Source organism: Mobula birostris, chromosome 3 (genome assembly GCF_030028105.1).
Source record: "Mobula birostris isolate sMobBir1 chromosome 3, sMobBir1.hap1, whole genome shotgun sequence".
Lineage (NCBI taxonomy): Eukaryota > Metazoa > Chordata > Chondrichthyes > Myliobatiformes > Myliobatidae > Mobula > Mobula birostris.
Window position 1 is genome coordinate 93,712,304 of NC_092372.1, and position 26,675 is coordinate 93,738,978.

Consider the following 26,675-nt stretch of genomic DNA (forward strand, 5'->3'; position numbering starts at 1 on the left):
GTAAAGGGGTGATGTTGTAGTATAAGCATCCAAAGATTGAAGAATGGTAATAAAAGGGTTCAAATTATTTCCTAAACGGAATGACCTAGTAGCTTTAGGATTAATTGTTCCATTAATACCCCCCATTTTGGCTTTCAAAATATCTAGTCCACTCCAATGTGCATATGACTGTTTGGGTATGTAACCTGACCATCCTGTTGGACAACTCCATATTGACCGAGTCTCACGTTTACACTGAGACCCACATAAACCGAGATCATTTTCAACCTAGTCTTCAGAATCTTAAAAACAGTAATCAGTACATTGATCAGCTTTTTTTCCATCAATACATTCATACAACATTTTACCTATAGTTCTCAGAATCAAAATCAGGTTTATTATAGAAACGTACATAGAAAATAGGTGCAGGAGTAGGCCATTCAGCCCTTCGAGCCTGCACCACCATTTATTATGATCATGGCTGATCATCCAACTCAGAACCCCGCCTCAGCCTTCCCTCCATACCCCCTGATCCCCGTAGCCACAAGGGCCATATCTAACTCCCTCTTAAATATAGCTAATGAACTGGCCTCAACTGTTTCCTGTGGCAGAGAATTCCACATTATCACTGGCAATACATAATCTAGCAGAGAGAGAGAGAGAGAAAAAAATAATAAATAAAACATAATAATAAATAAACAAGTAAACAAATTATCATCAATATCTTCAATATTTTTGTTCTGTTTTTTTCAGCTGACAGCAGGTACCAGTTTTTGTTATTTAAAATGTATAGATACCCTTTTTCTCTTAAGTATTTTTGATTTGTGATCCTTTTTGTGAAGTTTTTCCATTTGTGCAAAATCCCTTTATTCAGTCAAATACCCATGGCACATTTAAGACATACGAAACATCAAAATCAATATACTGATCAAAGCGATGTTGATTTTTTAAAATACAATTACAGCATTTTCATTAGTTCAGTCTGTGGCGTGATCTGTGTTAAGAGTTTAGTATCACTGAATTAAAGGTATTCAAGTGTGCTGGGGGGAGGGGTGGAGACACACAAACCCATTCTAAACAAAATGATAAATACTTTGACCGACAGATGAGGCATGGCATTACAATACAAAGTGTTAGCAGTACGTGGCAGAGTGGAGAAAGAAACAGAATTCATTGTTTGAACAAAGGAAGTTGGAATGCTGCTCTCTGAGATACGTAACCCCGATCACACTTGTGAAATCTCTCATCCCACCAGTGTTTGTTAAGTTTATTTGTTTAGAAATATGGCAGGGTGACAGGACCCACCACCCAATTACACCCATGTGACTAACCCTTTGGTAGGTAGGAGGAAACCGGAGCACCCAGAGGAAACCTACATGGTCATGGGGACAATGTATAAACTGGTTACAAACAGCGGCAGGATTATACCCGGGTTACTGGCGCAGTAAATGTGTTGTGCTAACCGCTACCCTGACATCCTTAATGTGGTATCTTAACTACATAAACCATGTCTGGTTACACTGGAGTACCAGACAGCTTTGTGTGATACATGTGGCAGCAAAGTGCACCATCTAAAATTTCTGTTTCTGGTCAGTGATGATTGTTTTTGCTCTTAAACACAAGGCAAATTTCGGTTGCTATGATATGGTCTGAAGGTCGCCATTTCTGAGTGTTTGAAGTCTCCAGGTTACACTGAGGGAACCTAGTTTGGTGAAGCGATCACGTTCATTAGCTATCGATACAGAAGTCAGAAGTTCTACAATCCTGCAGGTTCACTGGAATTTGGATTTGTTGACATATTAATAAATTTATATCTATTCTCAGGATACTGAAAACAAAATTTTAAAAATTATTTTCACAAAACCTGATCTACATTATCAGTGCATTGCTGGAATAACCTCAGATTTCATGACTGTACCATACCAGAAAGGAATCAAGGGTTCATGAGCATTTGCTTTAGCTGAAGCCAGAGCGATTATCTTCAATCGTTCCATTTATTGCAAGAGTGAGTAGAAATACACATTTTCCATTTCATGGGAACTGTGATTTTTAATTATAGGAAAAACAACTGACTTTGTTTGATGTAACAACAATCAGAATATCACTTTCCCACAGGTATTTTAAGTATATTGAATATGAGCATTGCTCTACAGCACTGCTCCAGTAAGTTAGTAACAGTGAAATTCTCAACTGTTCAAGAGCTTCAATCCATGTTTAAAATTCACTATTTGCTTTAGACTTTGCCCACTCAAGAAAAAGTTCCGGTAAGTAACAAGGAGGACTATATTGAATTGCAACAGGTACTTTATAATACCATCTGCCAAAAATACTATCAGTGGCCACTTTATTAGGTACAGGAGTGGAACCTGGTGTGGTCCTCTGTTGCAGTAGCCCATCTGCTTTAAGGTTTGAAGTGCTGTGCGTTCAAAGATGCTCTTCTGCACATCCGCGTTCTAACACATGATTATTTGACTTACTGTCACCTTCCTGACAGTTTGAATCAGTCTGGCCATTCTCCCCTGACACTCTCATTACAGGCCATTTCTGCTGCTCACTGGATTTTTTTTGTTTTTTGCACCATTCTCCATAAAATCTAGAGACTGCTGTGCGTTAAGATCCCAGCAGGTCAGCAGTTTCTGAGGTACTCAAACCATCCTGTCTGGTACCAACAATCATTTCACAGTCAAGGTTACTTAGATCATATTTCTTCCCTATTTAAATGTTTGATTTGAACAACTTCTGAGCCTCTTGACCACGTCTGCATGCTTTTATGCATTGAGTTGCTGCCACATGATTGACGGATAAGATATTTGCATCGACAAACAGGTGTACCTAATAAGGTGGACACTGAGTGTACTTCTCTGGTAATCAGCTATCTTAACAGCTATGAAGGATTAAAAGAATACCAAAAGGCAACATACTTAAATAAATTAATGTTTATTTAAAATAAGATGAATTTTTAGGTGTGTTTCCAATTCATAAAATTGAGCAGAGAGCAGACAAGCTTATTGGAGTTCTCATACAGGTTACGCTGCATTGCAAGCAGCTATTTCGACTTTTCCCAGAGCCTTGGTCATTGAGTATCATCAAGTCCTCATAATATACTCTTCCACTCTATGTAAATGCACTGTGCTAATCACAGACCTGTGATCTACAAGTACACTCTGCCACCAAAGTCAGTGGGATAAACCTGTATTATCTCATATTTTGATCAGACATGCATGTAGTTGGATTAAAACAATACTGTGTGGATCCCATTTGTCCTATGTAGGTCATAACATTTCATTGGTTTATTTTTAAAAAAAATATACAGGCAACATAGATTTAAAAGATCAAGGTGCATTCCCATTGACATAATTTTATCAGATTATATATTGGAATGTTTTGCCTCGTTACAGAAGACGCTATGGAAAAATGCAACGTGGATCGAAGAAATTGTCCAATCTACATTTAACCACGAGTATTCGAAGGGTCTTTGCTTAGATTTTCACATCTAAGTCAGCATAGGTTTGGCCATCATTGCTTTTCATAAAGTATATAGCTGTCTTTTCAAATACATTTTGATATCAAACACCTAGTTTATTAGCCTGGGTGAGGACCACCTTCAGGATCGGCATAAATGCTGAGATCTCACTGAAGTTGCTGGTGCTCACTATGTGTGTGTGTATGCTTAACCCTTCAGTGTAGTTCTGGCTTTCAATGCTCCTCGCTATGTTGTGCAAACCGCCAATTATGACTGGTGAGAGCTGTAAGAAAGGAATAAATTATTAAAATCAACATCACATTTTCTTGACTGCAAAACTTCTCTTGCAGCTAATACAATATTAATAACACCACTTTAACTAATGGTCTTCCGGCCCCTTCCAACAGAATTTATAGCAGGGTCAGCCTGAGAAGACATAGGTTCCTGTTCAGAAACCGAGATCAATCCCAAACACAAGTCAACTTGTAGGTTTATCTCCTTATTTTCAAGAGTGAAATAAGTCACAGTTTTAAAGTGAAATTTATTGAAGTTCTGGTATCTTTGTATTAAAATACACTGCACACTTTGCCAGAAAGAATTAACGATACAAATCCAGCACTTGCATTGGACAGTGCAAACTCCCCTAGCAAAGAAAAGCTGGGACAATGGACAGAGAGGTAGTGCGCACAGGGAAGAGGGTAAATAGTTAGAGAAAATATTTGACGGATTACTGCAGTGGAAGGTAATATATGACTAAGCTTCCACCAGTTACAAGTCTTAACACGGCAGCTGTGGTATCCTATTACGGCTGCAGTGAGTCACCAGAACAAATTTCACATCCAGCTGGCCATCTACTGAAATGTCGCGCGCAGCTTTCCTACGCATCTTTAATGTGGGCATCCTCTGAAGGGCTGCATCTGCCATGCAAACGCTAATGGTCCTTTGAAACAGGTCAGCTGGAATGAGCACACCAGGACTTGGTAACAAGCAGGAGACTTCATTTCTGACTGGGGGCCACAACTGTTAAACCATATAACCATATAACAATTACAGCACGGAAACAGGCCATCTCGGCCCTTCTAGTCCATGCCAAACTCTTACTCTTGTCTGGGCAGAAACGAGTGTACGTGAAGTGGTCTGGGCATGCTATTTATTTAACACTATTTTCATTCACATCATGCAGTAAAAGGGCTGAGACACTTCTAATGAATTTTTTAAAATATTTTTGGGAATACATTTTTTTCTTCCTCTCACACAGCACTGGGAAGCCAGTGGCAAAACAGTCTAATATCGATGTCTGCCAGAACCACTACTTAAAAAGTGAACCAAGTTAAAGAAATAATACTTCAAGAAGAATTAACTTGCAAACAGTATCAGCAAAACCTCTGCATATACTTATTCTGAGGAAGAGATACGCCATTTCCTCCACTCACTAGTAACCCTGACTACATCAGGACTAGTTTTCAAGTCTGGTGCTTATAGGAATTGTACTTGTGTTTTGCAGCGCTGGGGGTGGCTGGACTCCAGTTCAGGATTTAACTCTGCCTTTCACCCAACACCGGGGAAATGCCTAATTCCTCCTTAAAATGTGGCCCTACTCACTACCCAGGGTGGGGCCACGGGGCACATTTGCAAGATGTCCCTGTTGATGAAATGGCTGGACAATGCTCCCTTCCAGGGCTTGTATGGAGGGAACAAGGGTGCTCTCAGCCAACAGCCTGTTCCACAGGAGCTGCACATGAGCAACTTAGAGAGGACTGCGCACTCTCTTGTGACTATTAATTGCTGAAATGGAGGTAGGAATGTGATGGAATTTTACAGTCCAGGGCTGGGGGCCTTTTTGCCCAGCTCAGCTTTCCAACACAGCAGCCGAGTCTTCCAACGGTCAAAGAGTTGTTTTTGAGTAAGTTAAACTTCCAACCATTATTCTTTGCTCAATCTCTTATTGTAAACAAGTGAACAATAGGATCATCATCGGTCCATTATTTATTCAACAGAAAACAATGGGGTCTGGTTCAGCTTAATTAAACAATACATTCACCTGGCCTGATGAATGTACTTAATTAACATCACATGCGTGTGAAGTCACCAAGTAGCAAAAAACAGTATAAATGTTACAGAGCAGTAAGGCTCATAAGGAATGGTCAAGAAACGACAAGAGGAATGACAGAAAGACGAAGTGACTAGAATTCATTCCTCCTCCTTCATTTTCTGCAACAGACAACTCGTTAGCATGGTTTTTTAGCTTATAGGAATTGTACTTGCGTTTTGGAAAGCCTTTGTTTTAGAAATGGTTTGTAATTTAGAAATCTTTTTTGAGATAGAATTCCCCTAAGTTTTAAATGTGTTTTAAAAATGTTATCTAAATTTAAATTTAATGTTTAAACTACTTCATTAGCTGGCAGTCTCTCCTCCGTGGTAGGGAGGGAAGACCCGCAACTTAAGTAGTGAGCACTGGCAGCTAAAGCACGCCGTGGAGGATAAACAGGGAAGTGATCGCCTTTACAGAGTAGGTGGCCACAGTACAACCTCTTTTTAGTGAAGGTACCAGTAGCTATCTATATTGAATAGGGCTTAAGATAATTGTTTGAGTTCAGAACCTCGCAAACAACAAACCTAACACTGTCACAGGAAAGCATTCCTGGAAGTTACATCTGCAAAGAGTGGATTTTAAGCAAATTCCACATGGTGAGAGGGTTTACTGATATTTTTTTGCAAAGTATCACTCTGCAGGATTTGGGGAAATATAAAAATGAAAGTGGTATTGTATAGTAAAGATACAGAAAACATTAGAATATATATTTCTTTCTTCAAGTAGATTTTCATTGTCAAATCAGGATGATTAATGGTTACATAAAACCCGTAACAGGATGCAGCATGCCATACAGAAAGGAAACTTGGGTTCGGTCACTCACCACTTGGTCCCGTAGCTTGTCATACAGGGATTCTAGTCGCTTGTTAGCATCATCCAGCTTTCTCTTGGTTTGCTGTACAAAAGTTTTTTTAAAAAAAATAATCTAGTTAGCAAAAGATAGCAACGGCAGAATCTTTAACTAAAGTTTACTGTAATTTTCTTGTTGTCATTAATGCACTTGAATGCTCAGTGGCAGTTTCCCTTGCAGGTTGCGCAGCAGAGGATGCCTCAGAGTACTGGAAAGCCACTTTCCTTCCTGACTTGGGCTATTATCTGTGTGAAGACTACAAGCTCTTCTTGTGACAAACAAGACAAAATCTGCAGATGCTGGAAACCTAGGCAACACACACAAAACACTGCAGGAACTCAGCAGGCCGGGCAGCATCTATGGAAAAGAGTACAGTCGACGTTTCGGGCTGAGCCCCATCAAGGGTCTTGGCCTGAAACATTGACTGCACGCTCTTCTTGTAGCTGCACAGGTATGCCCTGTTTGACAGGCTAAGGGGTGAATAAAAATTATTGTAATTACAGACGAGTGGCAGTAGAATCAAGTTGGGTGGGCAGGAGGGGACACAAGAGGAAAAGCGAGATTGGTGCTTGATGGCTGGCATAGACTTAATGGGCCAAATGGCCTGTTTCTATGCTTTGTGACTCTACAACCCCACGTCTCTTCCTTATTAACTTCAAGTTTTCACCTGCTTAATTTTCATGACTTGTTGTCATGGGGTGATTCATTTGGAGTTTGGTTTGGAAAACCTTTTCCTCTCTTCCATCATCATTCTGTAATAATAATTCTTGCTCAGTGGGAGATTGCTGTGTGCAAGTGGGCTGTCAGTGTTCCTACAGTGCATACACTTCAGAACTGACTGAGTGACTGCATACACCTGCCTTTCTTTGTGGTTTAGTGGCAATCTGGTATCTACAATGAAGAGGTGGTCACAGGGCACCCAGAGGTCTTGTTGACCTCCCCTCTCCATCGGGATAAGGAGGCAGTTGCAACAGTGGTATCGTGCTTCTAGCTTAGACCAGCAACATAGGTTTGGGACGCAGTTGTTGGAAGCCCACAGTCTCAGGCAGACCATGCAAAGCCCACAGAGGCCTGCACTGGGCCTAGGTCACTCTGGCTGCAAAGCAGCGGCTTCCTCCCCTGTGCTACCCAAGACTGTCATAATGACACAGCTTCACGTTGAGTGTCATATGCTTTCAAAACCAATTCAACCTTTGCAGTGGAGCCCTACGATTGTGAATGCTAAACTGGTGGCTCAGAGATCAAGCAGAGCACAAACACATCACAGGATCGTGTAAGGAAATTCACCAGTCCCCCAAAAGAGCACTTAACAAGTTAGTACAGTCGGTATGTACCGGATCAGTGGCTGCACTCATACATCGCTGAATCAGTCCTTCAAACGTGATCTTCAGAATCGCATGCTCTTCTGGAATGGGTTTCTTGGCGATTTTCTCAGTTGTTACTGGTTGCACTGGCTGAACAAGTTCAAACAACACACAGCTTTCAGATAAATTCAACACCAACTCTGGCATTACCACTATACACCTCTCAAAGTTTCCAGCATGGTACATTAAGGTTGTCAGTCAAGAGGAGCTTCAGCAAGTGAGTCCAGCTGATGCAGCTACGTTACTCATTACAGAGCTACCACATGATGAGCTGCCTAGGGCAACTGCGCCCCCAAGGTCTGGCATATTATGCCAAAGGCCAAATTTATTCAGTAAGAATAGAAACGTTTGCCGTGATGTATCTAAAGCTCAGATGCCAAACTGTGGATATTGTTACAAAACAGGATTCTGTGAGTGCCAGATGTCAAAGACAGAAGAGGTCCAGCCACCTACAATCAGACCAGGGTGTTGCAGTCGTGTCATATCCAGTCTTGAAAAGTGGGGTGAACAATTCAGACAGCTAACAGGGACTGGGGCAGAAGGAGCCTTGTTCAAAACGATGGCAGGATATGATGGGGTGGGGAGGGGAGAGGGGGGAGAAAGAGAAACAATGTTAAAGTGTTTCCAGTAATCTTCAGCCTGGAGTGCCAGCTGGATGTCCCAGCCTGCTCTCCACCATTACAATTATCCGACTTCATCAGGTGTAATTTGCTTCAAGGTATATGAAGAAAGAGATAATACAGTGGGCACAATGATAGCCAAGCTTTACTGTGAAGGTACGCTCTGGAATTAGCTGTTTCTCGGCCAATCTGAGCCAGTACAGCCACCTGACAAAATGGGAGATTGCTCGAAACTGTAAGTAGCAGGACAGATCTGAGGCAGCCAGCTACTGGCCATTCAATAAGGAGAAATGCCCAGTTCAGCTTCCACTAGAACCGTGGGGCCTTAACCACAATGTAGCCCTGATCCAATGAATGCACAGCAGGAAGGCGAGCAGGCATGCCTTTGAAATCAAGGCAACACAGACTGCAATAGAAAGCAGAAACAGGGAGCCCAGTAAAAGGGAAGCTCATGGAAAATGGGGACAGGGAGATATCTCTCCACTGGTTGGAGTCATACTTACCACAGATCTGATGGCTTATAGTTTACAGTGGGCAATCCCTCATGCACACCAGTGTCCAGGGGTCAAACACTATTTCATCAGACTACCATACGTTCAGTAGCAAGGTTCTCTGAGACGTAGGTTCTTAGAAACCTGCAGCATGAAACAGACCTTCGCTCAATCCCAGCTAAGATCCCCATCTAAGCTACCCTCATTTTTCCACATTTGGTGCATATCCCTCTAGAGCAGAGCTTCCCAAACCCCTGCTCCAAAGTCCTTGTATCCATATACCTTTGTTTCGGTACTTAGTACCAGCCTCAGCTACTTCCTCTGCTATCTCATTCTATATACTGAACACTCTCTGGGTGAATGCGTTGCCCCTCAGATTCCTATTAAATCTCTCCCCTCTCACCCTAAATCTATGTTCTTGATTTCTGCAACATGACTAGGTGCATTCACGCTATCTATGACCGTAAGACGTAAGATATCAGACCTTTCATTCCTTCGAGTTTGCTCTGCAAAATCATGACCCTCATGATTTTATACACCTCAAGAAGATTGCTCCTCATTCTCCTACACTCTACTGAAAGAAAATCCCAACCTGCAGGACCTCTCTCCACAACTCAGTCCCAATGTCCTGAATCCCAAGTAGCACAATGTTTAGCCCCGTCACCTTCCTGGTCAATGGGAAAGTACGTGCTCATATAGATACTGCCCAGACGCAGGCTGAAGAGCAAATGATCAAATACACAGCATTCAAGAGCGAGGCTCCACCCCATCCTTAGAATTACAATCACCAATCCCTCATCAACCTTCTGGAGATCATAATGGATCCAGAACTTAACTGGACCAGCCATTACAAATATGGCTACAAATCAGAGGCTGGACATTCTGCGGGAAATCCTTCACCTCCAGATTCCCAAGCTTTTCCATCATTAAAATACATGTTATAAGCATTAAAGAATTCTCTTGACAGGTTTGGCATCAACCTCACAAATCCATCGCCAATATTACCAAGGATTAGAATGATAACTGACAACTAACTCACACATTACACGTTATCCTGACCTGGTAAAGTGCCATTCTTCCTTGTACCTCAGGGAATACCTTTACCTCTCCCAGCGCTTCCGAACAACAGCTAGCAGCTCCCCTCTGTCTTCTCAAGAGCAGTAAGGGCTGGACGTGGATGAAAATGGCTGGTCCTGCCATTAACAACAACTGCCAGTTGAAATAGAAAGCACTATAAAAATAGATACCTGCCACAGCCAAGAGTTTATGTGGAGAGGAGCAGTGGCATAATTGGGACAAGAAATTAAGTGAAGGGACCAAATCTGGAGAAACCTTTCTGTCGTACCTAAAACAGAGCACACATAAAGCACTCAGCTGATCGCAAAATAAATCACCACATACCCTGAACCAGCTTTCCTTCTTTCTAAATTAATCTTCTGCATTAAAGTGCAACTTTACCAGCGTTTATAGACTAAACAAACATTTGACAGCCAATTGTTTTGCCCCCTCAGCCTGGATTGTCCGTGTGACTAAAACAGAGATATGAACTAATGTTTAGGTTACAACTGGCCAAGCCACCCTTTAGTTAATATATCCGATTCCACCTGAAAGGAGACACAAGGCTGGAAATGACCTGAAGATTCAGCAGGTTGAGCTCAATCCATTCAGAAGGTGAAACCAATGGCTGTGATGGTGGCAGGTGTGAGATTATACAGCCTACTTATATTGTGCATGTTTACGTGGAAGTTTGCAGTGCCTGAATAAGTTTATCCATTTTGAGTCAGCCAAGTTGGCCCTGGATTTGATACAGGAACAGGTATAGAACACGAGAAAGCTGTTATACCAGCATAATGTCACCAGTCGGAGCGCCGGGTGCTTCTTCCGTGCTATGCTTCGGCACCATCGTTGGAACTGCCGGTTGCAACATTCCTTGATATGGATTCTGAGCTCCTGGTTGGTTGGGAAGTTGCTGGGAGGTCTGGAACGAAGTGTGCGGCGGAGCAACAGACTGCTGGCTCTGGATCGAGGCCTGAGGATCTGCAACTAGGTTCATTATGGGAGCAGTGATGGGTGCAGGAGGGGTGAAGCTGCCGGAAAACTGCAAAATATTGTAAATTAAAGCCAGAGATAAATGTTGAACATATAAAAAAACACAGACTGACTTGGTTAATGTCAAAAATCTAAGAGTAAGGCTAAGGTACATGTAGTGGAAATCCGTAACTTCGTGGGATTCAGAGATGTTAAACCAACGGTTCACACATGCAAACACGCGTGCATATACTTATGCAAATATACATGCAAATTAATCACCAATGAATACATGCATAGTTAATATTGTTACAAAAAGAACTAACAATAGAAACACAGCAATCTGAATGCAAAATACAGAAGAGAGTAATATTCATCCTGCAATCTGATATCATTAACAGCAAATTCCTGACAACCACAGAGGCAAAATTGCTAGAATCTATTACGAAAGAAATGATAACAATCCACTTTTAATACAAGAGGATAGGGGCAAAGTAAAACAGATTTACAAAAATATAATCAAGTTTGACATTTTAAATTTAGCAGATAGGTCTGGAGGAATCCAGTGGACGTTGAACATCTGGATTTTCAGAATACCTTCGATAAATTGCTATTAACTGTGGATCACCAGAAGAAAATTTAAAGGGTGAATTTATTTTTAGGTTGGGAAGGTAATGGGGTCCCAACTATATCCTAGTCTATATCCAAGGAACCCAAGTGTAATATATCCAAGTCTGTTGATCACAGGTGCCAGAGCAAGTTATAGAAGGGTGCAGAGTAGTTTCAAAGGGATATAGACAGGCTTTTTGAAATGGGCAAGGACGTAGTGCATGGATAAGAGGGGATTCTGCAGAGATCAAGCCGACTAGGCCGATACGGTTTGTATTTTAAAAAGGAAGGAAGGTGATCTCAGTAGGGCACAGCAGCATAATCTTGCTTCTGTGTTGCTGACTTCACGTGGGCTCAAGCAGTGAGCTGCACGTATTACATGGAAGCCCATCTCATTGTTTCTGAATGGCTGCCACCTTCAACTAACAAAAGTCTGTAACAGTGCTCCTAGCAGCGACAGATTTCACTTAGAGAGTCCAACTAGGTCATCAAAATTTGTGAAGGAGTTTTGGCTAAGTCAGAAAAACACTTCAGTGGTGATGTCTGTTATCTGCCAAGTAGGGTACCGTGCACAATTCTGATCTGATGGAGAGACAGACGTGAGAGTACAAAGGAGCATCTGGAAACTTCTGAAATGCCTGCTTCGCTGCCGCTGTTACTGTGTAGTAACGGGAATCTCCGGAGCAGAAGGCGCCGAAATCCTTGGCTTTGCGTGTTTCAGCGGCTGGAACGAGGTCGAAGGCGCTCGGCAGAGGATGGCGCTTGAGAGGCTGTATCGGAGGGGCTGGTCAGAAGCTCGAAGTTTTCGGACGGATGGACTCAGTGTCGGCTGTGGTCGGCTGCTTCCAAGGTATCGGCAAGTTGACAGTGCCTGGAGGTTTATGGCAGGGAGTTTCTCCCTTTTGCCGCCTGCTATCGGGGACTCAGGAGTCGATCGACTCGGGGACTTTTGAGACTTTATTTACTGTTCCCATAGTTTGTTCTTCATCCAATTATGGTATTGCTTTGCACTGCTGTAACTATATGTTATTATTATGTGGTTCTGTCAGTGTTAGTCTTTGGTTTGTCCTGTTTTCTGCGATATCACTCCGGAGAAACATTTCCTAATGCATGTATGCATTTCTAAATGACAATAAAAGAGGACTGAGTGTTCTCATAATCTAAATCTAAACTTCAATAGTTTTTTTTCACCTGTTATACATCCCCACATTATATTTAAATAACAATTTTGTATAAAGTCACATTAAGAGTTTAGAATTTCCTGACAATTTGTCTTGTTTACTATAATGTCACTCTCCCTTTAGAAGCACAGTGCAGTAACTATACACTTCTTTGCCATCAGATTTATTTCAGTTCCACTAACCCCTTATCTTTTCTCCCCCCATATGCCGGTCATCCCTTCCTTCTCACATGCCCTGGTCCCACCTTAACCACCTTGTACAGTGGCCATTTAATTGAACAACCCAAGCATCCGTGGTAAAATGGAACAAATTAGAGCATTTGACACGTGAGGGAGAAAGGTGCACCGAACAGCAAGAGTGAACTTGACACGGAGACCACCAGAAATCAGGATTGGATCCACATTACTGCGGCTGTGAAGCAGCAGCGTTTGCCTGCTGTGCTGCCCCAAAACGAAAAGGTATAATTACTGTCTAACGGCTGGCTTACACAGATAACACCATTCTAATTGCGGACAAGTAACTCTGCAATGGAAACTTAAAATCAGAAATGCATAGAACAGCACAGTCTGTTGCCTGGCCTAATTAGAGTTTGGCCGCTAACACTGGCCCACCTCACATACAATATCTGGCACTGATCCCATGTTCTAGTTAAAAATATTTAAGGATTTGTTAAATTACCATTTGCTTCTTCTTTGTCATCCTACTCAAAGCTGGAGGGTCATTCCAACCATTTTGTGGTCCTTTGAAAAAGAAACAGCCTTTTTAAAAAATTATTATTTGACAAAGACAAGAAATTACCTGAATGTCCATCTAAAAAGCATGCATCAATTTTTTGCCCCCAAATCCCCAAATGGAGAAACTAACACGGAGGAGTTACTGATCTTAAAGTCAGCAGAATTGAGAGTTGGTTGGTTAGATCAGTTGCCAGATTTTACTTAGCTATTTCCCCCTTAGTGATGGTGAAGACAGTGCTTCTAACAATTTGTCAGTTCTCCATCAAAAACCTTAAAATAATTCTACATCCACTGACTAAATACGCAAAATCTCAAGCGAAGCTGGATTCAAAAATGACTGTACTGAACCAGCAAGTCAAGTAATTTGATATTTAGCAGCAATGTAAGAGTTTACAAAAGTTTTCATGCCTGCTCACTGTTCAACTGCTACAACTTCTGATCTTTTAAATGCCATTAAAGCACACTGAAATGTATTATATATTTCCACATTACATAAATGACAGAGGCAATGCAAAACAACTCTACTACGTGGTTCTCAAATTTTGATTTGCTCTTAACAATTCCTGTTAACCAAGATGCTTTCCAGTCTCCTCTGAAAGTCCTCAAACCTTGCTCCAGCAAAATTACAGTTTTGAAGGTTAACCCTACTTCCTGATTCTTCATATTTATTCCTCTTCAATCATTACACATTCTGAATCATAAATCAACAAGCACACTTGCTCAAATTTTATGCTGCAAGCTGCGCTTTTTTTTTTAAAGCCTTTACCTTCTTATTGCAATTTAAGGAGAACAGAATTCTAGCAAGGTGACAGGACCTAACCAATAGTTACAGAAATGGGCTTTGAATACTGAAATATGTCAAAGCCACCTCTGCTCCTTATCATAATTTGACCACCTTAACATGCAAGTAATGAGCACTTTGCATTGAAAAACAGGTTCCACTGGACGTAGCAGAAAAAAACTGATGTGGCCAGCGTTTGACTGGTACCAATGGACAACACTGTAATAACCCACAATCATCCGCGACCCATGTGAAAAAAAATTGCCAGTTACAAATACTTGTGTCAATACAGCATCGAAGGGAAAATGAAATTGCCGTGTAATCAATTAATCTCTTGAACCTTGTGATCACTGAATAAAATTATTACAGAAAAACTCTGCATTATGTGATAGATTTTAATCATTAACTCCAGGTGTAAATGGAACGACTGAGGAAAATAAAAATGTCAAACACTATTAGCTAATGCTAATACTAAATACGACATGTTTTGACTGCTGCTGCAGTCAAATGCAGCTATGCATTAACTGGAGAATTTGCAGCTGAACACGCAACAGCAGTTTTTGCTCTTTGACCTTGACTAAAAAAAAACCTCTTCACACCTCACTGAATATGAAATGCTTGAATCCAAAAGCAGAAATATTGTTATTTTATGCAAAACTTCACTGGATTAAAATAAAATTGAACCCAAAGCTTTGCAATTAAGTAACCCTTGCTACACAGAACAGTGCCTGCAGTTTTATTTTCCTCAAGTAGAAGCATATTTAAACATAACACAGTGGTGTGGATCATCATGGTGCTAATGAAATCATACATAACCAGTTTCATTTTAATTAAAAATTGGCATCATTAGGATTATGTTTGAATTTTTACAGATTATTCTCAAATCAAATCAAATCAATTGAGATTTCCAGAGTAACATTTCATTAACTCTAGTTCACCTTCTAAGAAAATAATTTGGTCCTGGGGATACATATCTCCTGTAGACAAAAGCAAAGTCAATTCAGAACCAAAGACACACAAATGTAGCTTATCGTTTTGTTAATTGGGTGATGTTAGAACGATTTTGGGGTTTGGGACATATACATTTAGCATTTGGCTTTGGCTACCGGTCTTCACATCTGAATATGGATTGTACATTTAATTTGGAGTGCAGCTCTGAACAATGGGTTCCTAAAAGCAGTGAATCCCAGTCCAGACAATGCTGATTAAAATTAATTTGGATGCCTGCGGTGTGGATGTGAATCCGGAGGTGTGAAGGTTTCAAAGAAAGCATTGTCCATACATTGTAAATATGGAATTGTCCTTTGATGTTTGGCACATAAAGTACCGAGCCTCATTTTGGCCCAGCGAGACCTTTCCACTGAAAGCACCTCTGTATGATGCCTGCTGTAGCTGGTTTTCTCGAATAAAGAAGCTGCTTTGTATCCACCAGTAATTTTCTCTGGTGACTTCATTCACGCAGCAACAGATGATCTCAATTAGCTTAGTAGTAGGTTGACACAATATGTACATTTACTGGGCACCTAAGCCTGTCAGTGCTGTTTGTTTCTCTTACATTTCTAAAGCATGAATATAAAGGTTAGTGTTTCAATGATCAATCAGCCTGCAAAGTATTCTGCCTACACTGGAGTAATATGTACAAACAGTAACAAACTGGAAGCATTACAGAACAAAGAGCACAGGCCCCTGACTCCCTGCTTATAGGCTGGTGCTGTTTACGCACCACATGGTGACTCTGGCAATGTTTTGTTTGAAAATACACATCCGTTAAGAGCTCCAGTCACACCGCAAAAATCTGGAAGCTGCACTTCTTGGGATTACTTCTAAATTGAGCAGGAAATATAAATGAATAAACTCTTCTCGGGCTTCCAACCGGGTACAAGCGTCCATTATAACTGACATTTTGACGATAAACTCTGCCACCTTTTTCAGGGAGCAATACCGCCCTGTAAAAAACCCAGATCTGGAGAAACACCAACAGAAGCTCCAAGGGTGTCTACGGGTGAAGTGCCGGAGGATTGGAGAGTGGCTCATGTTGTTCCGTTGTTTAAAAAAGGATCGAAAAGTAATCCGGGAAATTATAGGCCGGTGAGTTTAACGTCAGTAGTAGGTAAGTTATTGGAGGGAGTACTAAGAGACAGAATCTACAAGCATTTGGATAGACAGGGGCTTATTAGGGAGAGTCAACATGGCTTTGTGCGTGGTAGGTCATGTTTGACCAATCTGTTGGGAGTTTTTCGAGGAGGTTACCAGGAAAGTGGATGAAGGGAAGGCAGTGGATATTGTCTACATGGACTTTCAGTAAGGCCTTTGACAAGGTCCCGCATGGGAGGTTAGTTAGGAAAATTCAGTCGCTAGGTATACATGGAGAGGTGGTAAATTGGATTAGACATTGGCTCGATGGAAGAAGCCAGAGAGTGGTGGTAGAGAATTGCTTCTCTGAGTGGAGGCCTGTGACTAGTGGTGTGCCACAGGAATCAGTGCTGGGTCCATTGTTATTTGTCATCTATATCAATGATCTGGATGATGATGTGGTAAATTGGATCAGCAAGTTTGCTGATGATACAAAGATTGGAGGTGTAGTAGACAGTGAGGAAGGTTTTCAGAGCCTGCAGAGGGACTTGGACCAGCTGGAAAAATGGGCTGAAAAATGGCAGATGGAGTTTAATACTGACAAGTGTGAGGTATTGCACGTTGGAAGGACAAACCAACGTAGAACATACAGGGTTAATGGTAAGGCACTGAGGAGTGCAGTGGAACAGAGGGATCTGAGAGTACAGATACAAAATTCCCTAAAAGTGTCATCACAGGTAGATAGGGTCGTAAAGAGAACTTTTGGTACATTGGCCTTTATTAAATGAAGTATTGAGTATAAGAGCTGGAATGTTATGATGAGGTTGTATAAGGCATTGGTGAGGCCGAATCTGGAGTATTGTGTTCAGTTTTGGTCACCAAATTACAGGAAGGATATAAATAAGGTTGAAAGAGTGCAGAGAAGGTTTACAAGGATGTTGCCGGGACTTGAGAAACTCAGTTACAGAAAGAGGTTGAATAGGTTAGGACTTTATTCCCTGGAGCGTAGAAGAATGAGGGGAGATTTGATAGAGGTATATAAAATTATGATGGGTATAGATAGAGTGAATGCAAGCAGGTTTTTTCCACTGAGGCAAGGGGAGAAAAAAACCAGAGGACATGGGTTAAGGGTGAGGGGGGAAAAGTTTAAAGGGAACATTAGGGGGGGCTTCTTCACACAGAGAGTGGTGGGAGAATGAGCTGCCAGACGAGGTGGTAAATGCGGGTTCTTTTTTAACATTTAAGAATAAATTGGACAGATACATGGATGGGAGGTGTATGGAGGGATATGGTCCGTGCGCAGGTCAGTGGGACTAGGCAGAAAATGGTTCGGCACAGCCAAGAAGAGCCAAAGAGCCTGTTTCTGTGCTGTAGTTTCTATGGTTCTATGGCTTCCTCCCTGGGAGATGACGGATATACAAGGAAGATGGTCTACACCCTGAAAGAACTGCTGGGGTGGAGGCCTCTGGCAAGCTACCCTCAGCAGCCTATGCCCCAGTAGGGGTGATGGGCTTAATTTCATCCAACCGTATGGAAGAAAGTTAAAGGAAAAGATTGAATGTTTTCATGTAGCCATTGAGTCATACAGCCCTGAAACAGGTTCCACAGCCCACAATGTTCATGCTGATCATCGAGTACAATTAGCCCATAAACTTCTGTATGCCTTGGTGACTCAAGTGCTTCTACATAGATCGATGTTAAATCTTGTGAGAAACACCAGCCAATCGGGCATACTACTGAAGTTTCACTAGTACTTCCCACACTAGTGTCTGGGATCTGCGTCCGACATGAACTGAGTTAATGCACCCAGCAGGTTGGCAGCAGCTTGTTGAACTTCTCCTTCCCCATCAACTGAAAGCCTTCTCCTGTGTGGGGAGCATAGAATATCAGACCCATGGTCACCCACATCGTTGATCCCCCCTCAGATCTGCAACAGTGGAGCAATGAGAGACAGAGCTTTCAAAGAAAAAAAAATGAATCCCTCTTCATACTTAATTTCTTTTCATGCAACACTGTACAACCAATACTTTATCTACCACCAGCTTCAAAAACTTACTATCCCTCAACCAACAGGCTCTTGAATAAAAGGGGATAACTTCACTCACTGCACAACTATTGATCTCACTTTAAGGACTCTTATCCTCTCCTTATTTGTTGCTATTCATTTATATTTGTATTGCACAGTTTGTTGTCTTCTGCACTCTGGCTGATCTTTCACTGACCCTGTTACAGTTACCATTCTATAGATTTGTTCAGTATGCCCGCAGGAAAATGAATCTCAGGTTGTGTTTGGTGACATACGTGTTCTTTGATAATAGAAATTTACTTTGAACTTTGAAGGCCTTTATTCAGGCAATATGTACACATTTCAAACTAGGCTACAACTGGAGCTCTGGTTGGCAGATGAGGTATACCCAGATGTTGCCTGGAATGGATCCTTGAGCTATGAGGTAGGCTAGACAGTTGGCTCTGTTTTCTTTGGATGGGAAGAGATTGAGGAGCAACCTGATTGAGGCATACAAAACGATGTGGGAGATGGAGAGGGGAGATCTAACTTCAGCAGGGATACCTGTAACCAGATGGTAAAGGCTTGGAGACTTGAAGGAGGATTTGAGGAAAGATGTTTTGCACCCAGGGTGATTGCTGTAATCTGCCGTGACCTGACAAGATGGTGGAGGGACAGATTCTCACAACACTACATATTTATGTGAAACACCTTGACGTGGAGGCAAATTGCTGGGAAATGATATTAGTGTAGATTGGTACTTGCGGTCGGCCAAAGGTCTGTTTATTCTAAAACTCCAAGACTAATTCATGTCAATTTCTCCTCCAGTTCATTAAAGAATGAGGACCTCAGCACTGGTTAAATACGTCTTGAGGGGGGGAAGAGGGAGAAGCAGGAGGGGCAGAGGAGAGAGGAGCGAAGAGGGGAGGGGAGGGGGAAAGAGGGGGGAAGGGGAGAAGAGGGAGAGAGAGGGGGGAGAGGAGGGGAGAGGAGGGGAGAGGGGGGGAGAGGGGGGAGAGGGGGGGAGAGGGGGGGAGAGGGGGGGAGAGGGGGGGAGAGGGGGGGAGAGGGGGGGAGAGGGGGGGAGAGGGGGGGAGAGGGGGGGAAGAGGGGGGGAAGAGGGGGGAAGAGGGGGGAAGAGGGGGGGAAGAGGGGGGAAGAGGGGGGGAAGAGGGGGGGAAGAGGGGGGGAAGAGGGGGGGAGGAAGAGGCTACAATCTGGAGTTGGGGCAGTTCCACACAAATCCAGGAAAACACTTTTGTAGAACGGTATATGAAAATGTGAAATGTGCTTGCCAGAAAGTCAGTGACTTCAAACAGATTTAAAATGTAGTTGGAAGCAGAGGCAGAAAGAAAAATAGAGAAACAGTGAGAAATTATGAGATCCGGCCGTTGTGGAGACCGAAGGGAATGCCACGGAATTGATGGACCAAGTATTTGCCATTTATTCTAGCTTTGGTGAAAATCCAACTGACTGTGTGTCTTTGCTGTTGAAGTGGAAATGCAGGAGTTAAAATAAATAGGAATTAGTTGATGGAATTATAACTTGGACTCATCCATCACGGTGCAGAGGGCAACTACCAAACCTGCAAGTTTTTCAGAGTCAAAGTGCAACAGAGAAATGTTCTATTTCACTTGCTCTTCGACAACTATACAAATTGTGATCATGCTCTAAAGCCATGCCTCACTCTTGCTTTGCATGAATCATGCAAGGATGTGTCTCGATGCAATACGTGTTTGCTTGTTAATGAAGATGGGGCCATATTGAAAAGGTCAGGGACAATGCACAGTAAGCTGTTACTGCCTTTATGGAGGACATGCTTCACCTCCCTCCCTGCATATCAACTGCGACGCCACTAATCATACAACGTTAAGTGCAATTCCTGTTGAAAGGAGAGAACGAAAGCCAACGACAGCAGACCTGTTCTTTGTGAGGCAGGCAGTCCGATACTTGCGGCTGGTGTACCTGGTGGTCCTGTTGATGGTGGATAGGCTGCAGAGGACGCTGGAGCTCCTGGTCCGCCATGCTGGTAGGATGCTCCAGAGAGAGTCGGAAAAGCGGAGGCGGGGCTGGAGTCTGGGGGGGACACCTGAGGCTGCCCTGGGTACCGAGGAGCCACAGCCGAAGGCAAAGAGTGAGAAGGAGCAGGAGGGAAATATGCAGACGGGGCTGAAGGTGCAGAGTGTTGATGAGGTTGATAGTAAGCTGGGCCTCCAGCTCCGTGAGGGTACTGCTGTGGCTGATGAGCTATGGAACAAAATTACACCATTAACAAGCAAGGAAGAATAATCAATTATATTATCATCCCACAGTGAAACTGAGAACAAAACCCACCATCCAACAGCAGTACATACTTTATATTGAAGTGAATCCTGCAAGGGGTTGAGCTTACTGGCACACAGTGTTGGCGGCAGCTGCTGCTCTTTCCGAGATAAAGTGCAGCAAATGCAACACTGCAAACTGTGTTAGCCTCCACGTTCAGTGAATATGGAGCTCAAAGCTTCAGCCAAGGTCCTTTGGTAACTCTACACAGCAGCAGGAAAGAGAACCATCCACCCTGATTTTAAAGGGATCAGCCACCTGTGACAGGTGAATTGCTGGTAAGCACTACTCTTCTAAAAGTGTTTGATGTTTTCTCCGATCATTACAATTTATTAGCGTGGATGAGGCAGATTCTGAGGGGTTTTTGTTAGCTTCAAATTTCTGCCCTCTCAGACACTTGTAGGCACATTCCTTGGCACAGGGCACAATTAGGAGAATGATCAGAGGGCAAATACAACCGTTAGAGCTGCTAGAAGAGAGAAGGAGACTCTCACCCCAACATCACATTCACCAATGTTATTAAAGGGGAAATTCTCCTGCACAACCCTCAGGGTGCAACGCCACCACTATGCTTCAGTAAGAATTATTGGACTGGAGCTTTCCACCTTGTGCGGCCACAACTTCAGGCAGTTCACTGCCAATATCCATCAAGGTATTTGTGCAGGTTAATTAAACCAGATGGGTTTGGCTTCTTGGAGCTGGATTCATCACAATATCATTGAGTCTGCCATCTAGCGTCTGTGTAAGGGAATTGCAATTGAAAAGGAGTTAACTACATTCTTCCTGTTACCACATTACTATCTCGACTTCACTGGGTAACAGGCATATTCAGGGATCCCAGATTGCTCAAAAATGCATACTCTCTTCATTGCTACCGTCTGGCCCGACTAAATTTCAATCATTCACCGAATAATTTCCGTGACTTGTAGCAGAAAGAGTGCTCTTACTTGGGGGGAACGCCTGACGGGATCCAATCTGGGAATAGACGTTGTATGCAGTGGATGTCGAGTTTGGTGCCTGGATCTGCCCAACAGGATTTGGAATCGCCTGCAGCGCAAATCCTGGTGGTGGGGGGGCTTCACCCTGAGGAATGAACAAAACAGCCTGTGAATATATGGAACCAAACTTTGATAAGATATGTATTTATTAAAGGGATAAACAAGATGTAAACAGCATCAGTCTTTTAGAAAGCTGTCAGATTTCAGATGCCGTTGAATGGGATATCATGGGCTAGCCCTGTGAGCAATTTCATTCAAACACTGACAATGTGGCTTTCTTCTATCAGGTACCAACTTTAAAATAATCTACATTTGTAAAGCTTCTCTTGTTTAACATTGATCTCAGAGCAGCTCTGGCCGATGCAGGCACTGAGTAGGGACAGGAACATTTTGGAGAAGAGCCAAAGGATAAAGTTCTATTTTTATTTTAGATTGATATGTATTTATTGAAGTGTGCATGGTAACAACTCCGAAGATTCATGGAGAAGAACTGCTGAGGATTTGGAAGCATTAATGGAAACTGAGGGACAGAAGTCCTATCAGAAAATCAAAGTGAGTGCGATTGAAAGTACAAACGCTTGTACTTTGAAAAGCTGTGCAAGTTTGGGTCCAGACAGACAGCCATACAAAATGTATTTTAAAGTTTCTTACAGAGAGCTGAACTGCCATTCCACTCACACTACTGCCATAACTCTAGTTCATTTTATTTTTATGACTTAATATAAAATGGAAACCAAAGTCTTTGTGTAAAGGAACTACAAGTCCTTGGTCTATCACCATGGAAGAGCAAGTTACAACAGAAAAAAAACCAGATTTACTGACAAACCATTATTTTTACTTGACAAAGTCTAGCCACATTACTTGAGTAGAGAAATGCAGAATATATTTAATTTGCAACACTTGTCAAAGATCATGTTTCAAACATTAAATATGAAGATAATCTTCCTTTTCACAAATCTAACACATTAAATTTTAAGATATGGTCCAATTTGGAAGACTAAATCAAATTCAGACATTTGTGCATTAGGGGTGATATCTGTGAGTTTCAGTCTGTGCATCAAATTTCATTCCTAAGTGTACAGATGTTTTAAGTCAAGCCAGCATCTTACTTCCCTTAAGCAACACACATCAAAGTTGCTGGTGAACGCAGCAGGCCAGGCAGCATCTCTAGGAAGAGGTACAGTCGACGTTTCGGGCTAAGTCAGGACGAAAGGTCTCGGCCCGAAACGTCGACTGTACCTCTTCCTAGAGATGCTGCCTGGCCTGCTGCATTCACCAGCAACTTTGATGTGTGTTGCTTGAATTTCCAGCATCTGCAGAATACCTATTGTTTGCAATCTTACTTCCCTTTTTCACATCCATTTTCTCAATTTTTTCTAGATAACAATTTAAACTGATTGTAATTGGTTTAACAGTTTAACAAAACTGTCCCTGAAAAGGAAAGATTTCTAAAATTAAAAAGAGAATAGCACCAAACTTCTGTGGCTTTTTTAAAAAATCTTATCTGTGACATCTTCCAAAATGAACTTGGAGAATATGGATATTAGAAACGGGATTTCTTTCCGTGTGCCTCAGAACGACTGACAAAAGACTAGTTTGTTGCTCCATCTTTTCACTGCTGTGTGGAATTATTTTTGCGTTCAACGAAAGTGTGCCAATGTGCTCAAGTGTGACCTATTTTTTTTTGAGCTCTGCAAAAATAAAATCATCAATAATAGGAACTTGAGTACAACAACTAACAGCTTCTCCAGTAATCAAGTTTAGTAACCTAATTAATGAGACCTTCGCATCGCAGCAGCAACCGAATTTTTCAAGTACACTCGGCATGTCACTTCATTTCCCTCCGGCATCAAATTCCCGGTATGTGCCCACATACTTGGCGATAATAAAGGATTCTGATTCTCAGTCAAACATTGCTAAATACTTGTCATGGCAAACCAAGCGGGTGTCAAATTCTCACCTTAAATTACAGTTAAATTCAATTAAAACCAACTTAAATACAATTAAATTCTCACCCTAAACAGAATCTCCTGCCTGTCCCTGTGAAGTAAGTTACTATAATGAAAAGTCACAACAATAAGAACAATTGGTCTTAATTAATCTTATTTTAATATTTTTTTTAATTTTTCCCTTGTTGGTGTTTGGTGTACTCCAGGAACAGCTGGTGCAGGGCATCAAATCCTCAGCCGACTCCCCAGATGTGATCGTTTGTCCAAAGTCAGATGGCTGAATACTAAACCCGCCTCCCCCCCGCCCACAAAATTTAAACAAAATATAACTGAGACAATGCATCACTAAACCAGAAATAGAGCTTAGTCAGCGGGTGGAGCAAATCAAATTGCTAGGACAAAAATGTCTGTTGGTTGGCAGCAGTAAACACAGGATATTGGATCTCACGCCAGGCCCTCAAGTTAACAAATTTCACGACACATGCTGGTGATAATAAACCAGATTCCCATTCTGAAGTTGCAAAGTCTCTGTTTCAGGGCCCACAATTTGACTTCACTTAGGAAGATGGAATTTACTTTTGGAAAACGTGTTGCATTTATAGAACGTGCAACCATTTGGCTTGTTTATTGCTACCGGCCAAGGATTAAATTCTACCACTGGTTTCTGCCGTGAAAAGAGGCTGCTAAGTGAGAGAGCAGGAGATTAACATGGTTGTACCTGTGTGTTAGATGCAGAGAGTGGAATAAAGCTGGGGAGGGCAGTGCATGTTTGATTACTCCATGATGTAACTGTGTGGGCTGCTCTAACCTGCAGCAAACAGAGATAGACACCAATAATGGGGGAAAAAAAATAAGGAATCACACAATATACATACAAAAAATAAAGAATGGCATAAAAGCTCCCTTCAGTAACACACAAACAAAAGTAAATAAAGACCAACACTATTAAGACACTTTCATTTGAAGATGAACAATTTTACTGAGCAACACACACAAAATGCTGGAGGAATTCAGCAGGCCAGACAGCATCTATGGAAAAAAAGAGTACAGTCAACATTCTGAGCCTGCTGAAGGGTCTCGGCCGGAAACATCAACTGTACTCTCTTTTCCATTGATGGTGCCTGGCCTGCTGAGTTCCTCAGCACTTTGTGCGCCTTGCTTGGATTTCCAGCATCTGCAGACTTTCTCTTGTTAGTGATATTACTGTCCACATTTGAAAGATGTTTAAAAATATTGTACTGCATGCATTCTGTTCAAATCACCACTGCTTTTCTCCTGAAGACACACACTAGCAATTGCATTACAGTGTCCCATAAAGTAAGAGTCCCAGGTTTGGCACCAAGCATCTTCAAATATTCACACAATACTCACCAAGGGTAAACTGTCGTAACCTTTCCCCTCACAACAGGGTATCAAAAGCAAGGCGCCACAGTTCTAAGGCGAGATGGGAGTTTTAAAGGGGAATAGAGGAAAGAGAATTTGTTTTTACACACGGAGAGTGGTTTATATCTGGAAGGAACTGCCCAAGGAGATGGTGTACTCAGATATAACCACCACAGTTAATAGCTATTTTGTTAGGCACATCCTCCAAGAGGGCCTCAACTTTGCTGTACAGGTTGGAGGCTTGCGTGCCTCAATGACCCGGAGAGCTAAGTTGGCTGGAGTCAAGGCTTTATGGTAGGGTCACCCATGCCAAGTAGGTCAAAGGGTAGAGGTCAGACTAAAGGTGGACCATCAGTCCTCCAGGTTTGGGGGTTCAGCTCAGGGTTAACAACCCTGACTGGTAAAATAAAAATCGTTATGGAAACAGCAATGAAGAATCCTTCTACATCTGAGACTTCACCCGGCTAACTGTAGTGAAAACCGAGGAGAAGCTACTGGCACGATGAACGAAGCCCTGAACACTGCCAACACCAAGACCAAAATTGGTTTTGATGGTGAAGGTCAGAGAGAGAGATGGAGGACCTTCATTGCTGCCCAAAACAGCAGTAAGGACAAGGCTGACAGGCACTGAAATATGCAAAGCATTGGATAGGGACCTCTTGTGGGCAAATGGGATTAATGTAATAAGGATTGGCATGGAGACAGTCTGAAGGATGACTGTACGACTCTGACCCTATAGCATTTGCTGATATTACCATGTGTTATCAACAAGGGAAGCCAATGGGGCCAGAGCAAACAGCAGATTTTTCAGTGTTAAGTGAGACTTCCAAACCTCAGGAAGTTGTGGATGGATGAAACTCTTGCAATAGAAAACACATAGGTTCTTGATAGCTGGGTCACACAGTGCAGTTCAGGGATAAAATTGGATCCAATCTGCTCTCAGCCAGAGTAGAAATTTAGTGGACTCTTCCCAAGGTTTGAGACTTAGGAGTTAAACAAGATGTATTACTGTTCACCGTGCCCATGAGGAAACCGGACACAATCTAGTCCTGGCTAAGGAATGTATGGGCTTTATCCGAGTATCCCGTCCCCAGAGAGATGAGACGATCGGAGAAGAGGGAAATTGCTGCACCAGATTCAATACCTGGCTGCTGACAGGTTTGTTGACCAGCAGGGCAGTGCTGAGGTTACAGTAAGGCAAACTTCCCACATCTCTAGGCCAGGCAATACATTTCCAGCCAACATCTGCTGGAGCTGAGGATATGATTGGATCAAGCAGACCTACATGCTCTCAGGTTAAACAACCTCCCAGGGTTTGCCAACAAGGGTCAGACAGAAATTACAGCCATTTCACAAGGCTTCCCAGACTCTGGCAAAGAATAGCCTAAAAAACAAGTTTCACTGTATTTCAACATGGTGCAAACTTCTCCTGTCAGACACTTCAGCTGTGTGCAGAGTGATAAAGCAGTAACGCAACAGAAACATCCTGTATTTTGAACAAGCATCACCCAGCAGCCAATTCAAAACATATGAACAATTGCTTTTCATATCAAACCGAAGGCACTACTATGCAGCGGTGGAAGTGATCATTGAGTGTTTTTAAAGCTGACCACAGAAATTCACCCTCTCTTACAACTGCTCAGCCCGTGATAAGAGCATCATACAGGTTTTGAACTTTGCTCCCGAAACTCAGCTCAAGTTCCAAAGGGGACCAAGTTTCGGAAGCAGAGTTCGCAGCATGCCCTTATTCCAC

The 26,675-nt window shown here is 42.3% G+C and overlaps 1 protein-coding gene across 7 annotated transcripts in view; it reads right to left on the minus strand.

Moving 5' to 3' along the window:
* Positions 1–3,272: 3,272 nt before the first annotated feature.
* The window catches only part of sec31a (SEC31 homolog A, COPII coat complex component), a 93,829-nt gene continuing 70,426 nt past the window's right edge, over positions 3,273–26,675 (minus strand). For 3 of the 7 annotated variants that reach the window (XM_072253041.1, XM_072253040.1, XM_072253044.1), the window contains 8 exons: positions 24,258–24,347; positions 21,540–21,675; positions 20,191–20,517; positions 13,356–13,417; positions 10,703–10,957; positions 7,719–7,838; positions 6,358–6,429; positions 3,273–3,725 (listed from right to left, as the gene is read on the minus strand). In XM_072253041.1, the coding sequence (XP_072109142.1) occupies positions 3,546–3,725; positions 6,358–6,429; positions 7,719–7,838; positions 10,703–10,957; positions 13,356–13,417; positions 20,191–20,517; positions 21,540–21,675; positions 24,258–24,347 (1,242 nt within the window). In that variant the 3' untranslated portion in view covers positions 3,273–3,545. The other 4 variants (XM_072253042.1, XM_072253043.1, XM_072253045.1 and 1 more) reach the window with 4 other exon arrangements.